Here is a 4871-nt window from a genome sequence, read left to right on the forward strand (position 1 = left end):
TGATCTTTTCTACTTAAGACTCCTTTTATTAGGAGAGTCCTAATATGAGTAGAAAGTCCTAATACAAGTGGGACTCTGGATTCTGGAGCATGCATCATTACTTGTTTCATGAACTTGTTCTATCGATTTGTCAATCATCAAAATATACTGAACTAGGGATGTGCAAAAATTGAATCAAAAAAAATGTTATTGGGTTATTGGGTTAATGGGTTCTTAATAGTTTTATAAAAATAAATTATCGGGTTATCGATTCATTATTAATTTTTAGTATTGGGTAAATCGATAACCCATTAAGATAGTAGTATTATACTACTTTACTCTTCATAAATATTAAATATTAATAATAATTTAACATAATAATATGCTACAATATTCACAGTACTTCTACTTCACACTAGGCCGTTTTAGTCTTTACAGAAAACCTAAAGATTGAAGTAAGAACTAAGATTGTTGAAGATTGTCTTATTTGACTGCTTGGTTTGAGTTTTAGTTTTACTTTGTAGTTGTAGCTTTTACAAGTTCATAAACGTATGTAATTAGATTAACATCAGAAATTTCGTATTATGTTTTGGTTGTAACATGTAATTGTAGCCTTCGTACTACATGTGCTCTTATTGATGTAATTTTTCATTATCTTTTTTGTTTCAGTGTATCAAAGCATTTACAGCCTTATCGAAAAATATTAGAGAAGTGTGAATTCATATATTTATTTTATGAGCATTTTCTTTTTGGGTAAACCAAAATCCGAACCATTAATGACCAAAAATCAATAAACCAAAAATCGATAAAAAATATCTTATTGATTTGTTATTGATTTAACATATTTAAAAACCGATAAACCGAACTGAACCGATCGATGGCCACCCCTATACTGAACCCAACAAATTCAATATCTTTAAGACATTGTGAAATAACCCAGGATAATCATAATTTATTTGGGAAATCTTTACATCTATAAAGGCCAAATGTAATTTTTAAAACATTGAAGGTTATAAAGGATAAAGTAATTTTTTCCCAAGAACCAATAGATGTCTAACTCATTGATCAATTCTTCAAACAGTTGTTTCGGTCAATCTTTTCAAATTATCTTAATTGCTACATTTGGAAAAGTAGAAGGATAAAAAAGAAAAATCACAATCCACACATAGTGATCATTAAAAAGGACATCACCTTCCTGTTAAGTGAAAATAAGGTATGTGGAAAAAATAAAAGTGATGTTTTTAATACTACAAATCTAAAGCTTCATCTTAGTAGGTCCCACAAAAGATTTTCTGCCACCAAATATTTTTCTATATAAAACACCCAACCCCTCACCTCCCTCATTCCCTTAACCAATTTTCTCCTTTACTCTTCTTTATTGTAATTGCTTCCATTTCTCACTACACTTTTCAGATACAAAACCTGCAAAAACTGTCACTAGGCAGTTAGTATAAAACTTTTTAAGGTAGTTAAACTTTTGTGTACATGAAGCTAGAAAGGAGGTATTCAATTATTACATTGACTGATATATAACTAGTCAATTATATAGTTGGAGTTAAAAGAGTTGCTGTAAATAGAATGAAGGAAAGTGGGAGGAAACAAGGTGCAGCTTCTCCATGTGCAGCTTGTAAGTTGCTAAGGAGGAGATGTGCACAAGATTGTGTTTTTGCTCCTTATTTTCCAGCTGATGAGCCACACAAGTTTGCAAGTGTGCATAAGGTCTTTGGTGCTAGCAATGTCAACAAGATGCTTCAGGTCAGAGGCTTTCCAACAATTTTAAGTTTGAATTGCTTCATTCCTTTAATTTAAACTACTATTATAGTTTAAAGTTCTTTGCATTGTCAATTTGTATAATTTAAATTTTATGACATTTGGACAAATTGGCAACTATTAAGTGTAGCATAGATGAATTTAGGATTTAAGTTCTTTGAGCTCAATATTTAAGATTCTTTTTGATGAATCATATTTTTAATGTTATGGGTTCAAATTTAATTACTATTCCTTTGATTAAATTTATTTGATCTATTATCTTTTTCGGTCCGTTTTAAAAAATACACTTTCCCTTTTTAGTAAATTTTAATTTTATCAGTTTACCCGGTATATTTAAAATCGTAAGATTATAAATTATTTTGGTACATTTAATATATTTTTAATTTTATATTAAAAGATTTAAATTTTTTTTTTACATTTTTAAATTCTGTGCAAAATCAAAATAGTTCAAACAAATTGAAACAAAGATATTAGTACAATTTTTTAGTAAAATTTTTGTTTTACATGTATATTTATATTCCGTACAAAAATATTGAATTCATGTGAACCTTATATTGATAACTTGTATCTTCCCCTAAAGTGAAGACCATATATTTAAAAGAATTTTAAGTACTTATACATATTAATATAATACATCTTTACAATATTTATGAAGTTTAACCTATTATAACATAAGAACGTTACTACATAAGATTGCATATAATTTCCTTTTTATACATGTAATACTTTAGATATTTGTATATGAGTATTAGGTGAATGGCTCTTCAAATCAAGTATTGAAGAGAAAGGTCACATACAGTAACAAGTCCAATTAAAGTAAGAGATAGCTACTAGTATGAAAATTTTGTCTAATTTCAGCTACGAACTAAAATCGATGAAAAACTTTACTTTATTGTGATAAAAGTGTAATAGGCCGATAAAATTACTGTAATTCTTCTTCTTATTTTAATTTTAATATTCTCCATTATTGGCTCTATAACGGCTGAAAAGGGTCCAGATATACCCCACTGCTATTACCTTAAGGTAACATCATACATTTAATTTTATCACAGATGGTTAACCTTATTCGTTGAAAAATGTCCAAAAGTTTTTTTTCCAAATAATCCATTAGGAACAGAAGGGACAGAAATTAGACGAGGAATAAAGAAAAGTACTATCTTCGTCCCATATTAAATAGATAATTTTAATTTTATACGTTGATTAGATCATTAATGCATTAAAAAAATTTACCATTTTATTTTTTATTTATATCAATACAATATACATAAAATATAGAAATAACTAGAATTGAAATTGTTTACTTTAAAAATATCATATTAAATATAGAAATAAAATAAAATAAAAATTAATTAATTTTATCTTAATTTAATAAATAATTAAATAATATAAAATAAACAATTTTAATAAAATGCTCATCTAATATTAAATAGAGGTAGTACATCTTTTGTAAATAAAGTCTTAGTATCTGTCATCATTTTATATTTCTGGTTTGGTACATAATCATAAGCATATAGTCAAAGATTTGTTATTCCAAAGTAATTTTAGAAAAGTGCTTGGATCACTTGCGTTTTTTTCCTTTGCTTTGAGAATGCGAGTTCACACTTGAAAGACAGAAATTCCATGTTAAAAGTTCAGGTTTTTACTTTACTCTTTCCTTGGTGGTTAAACAAGCTTTCTTTTGGCGTAATCATGACATCACTCTTGTGTTTATAAGTTGGTCAAGGTTTGGGGCCCTAATTAATGTTATGATACTACTTGAAGGGACTAGAAAAATTATGCTATTGCAAAATAGAAAACAAAGTTTCCTCCATTTTAACTAACATATCATAAACACTCCACGGTGGACAGGGGTCGGTGCTAGGAACGGCATGGGTGATTCAGCTAAACTTTTCAATAAAAAATTACATTGTTAATAACATATTATTTAAAAATTAAATTTATGTGAATATAATAGATATTGAATTTTCAATTTTTTTGTATATTTATTTTTTAGTATTTTAAATTTCTTAAATCAAAATTTTGTTTATGCCACAAAAGTGAATTAAAAAAAAGGAGAATAGGAAATAAAATGATTTATTTATGTGCGACATTTAAGTTTTTACAACACTTAAATATCTGCTCGCTCTCCATCTTTATATATATTCTTACTTTAATTAATAATTATTCAATTTTTTATTATTTTATTTGACATAAATATTAATTGCAAATGACTATTTTCCATAGCACCACTACAAATTAACGCAGTTGACCTTCAATTGAAAGTTTAACATTTTTTACCATTTAGTACTTGCTCAAACAAGTTTTTGAAGTTTAAAGTTGGAGGTTTCAAATTTTTTTGCAGGAGTTACCGGAGCATCAACGGGGGGATGCCGTGAGTTCAATGGTGTATGAGGCTAATGCTAGAGTGAGAGATCCAGTTTATGGTTGTGTTGGAGCTATATCATCTTTGCAGCAGCAAATTGACCATCTCCAATCACAATTGGCAATTGCACAAGCTGAGGTGGTACACATGAGGATGCGACAATTCTCGTCCATGTCTGGTGGTGGCACAGCCGGGAACTCACCAGAAAATGTGTCACCATCGTCCCGACACCCTCAAACTCAGCCAACCATGTCCCTTTTTACCATGGAGATGGTGGTAGATCAAGCTCATATGGAGGAGTCCTTATGGTCATGCTAGTAACTATTTAATAATTTAGCTAGTTTCTTGGCTAGCATGCTTCCCTAGTCTTTTCTAATATTTGCTATCAAGGTCTTACTGTCTGCTTCTTTTCCTTACTATAAATCTTTATAGTACATCTCTACCTGACCCCTCAAGAGATGATGATGATGACCATCATTAACCATATTGTAAATGTTTAAACATATAATTATGAGCTATTATGATATGTGTAGTTATGTATGCTGAGTTGACTACTTTATAATTACTTGACAAAATACATAAAATGACTATTAAACCTGACAGTCAAATTTACTTTAGTATTTTAACTTTACGGTCATTTAAATACTCCCTTATCAACTGTCAAGTGATTTTTATTCAACTCTCTTATGCTCAGCCCAGTTCAAGGTTGACTGTTTGATATGCCCAAATTACATCTCTAAAAGAAGTATAAAGCGATTGT

General features: G+C 28.9%; 1 protein-coding gene across 1 annotated transcript; it reads left to right on the plus strand.

The window, feature by feature from the left end:
- Positions 1-1312: 1312 nt before the first annotated feature.
- LOC129903067 (LOB domain-containing protein 4-like) lies at positions 1313-4651 on the plus strand. Its single transcript, XM_055978547.1, has 2 exons — positions 1313-1734; positions 4091-4651. The coding sequence occupies exons 1-2, from the start codon at positions 1558-1560 to the stop codon at positions 4427-4429; spliced, it is 516 nt and encodes a 171-aa protein (XP_055834522.1). The 5' UTR covers positions 1313-1557; the 3' UTR covers positions 4430-4651.
- Positions 4652-4871: the final 220 nt, after the last annotated feature.

Source organism: Solanum dulcamara, chromosome 9, assembly GCF_947179165.1.
Source record: "Solanum dulcamara chromosome 9, daSolDulc1.2, whole genome shotgun sequence".
Lineage (NCBI taxonomy): Eukaryota > Viridiplantae > Streptophyta > Magnoliopsida > Solanales > Solanaceae > Solanum > Solanum dulcamara.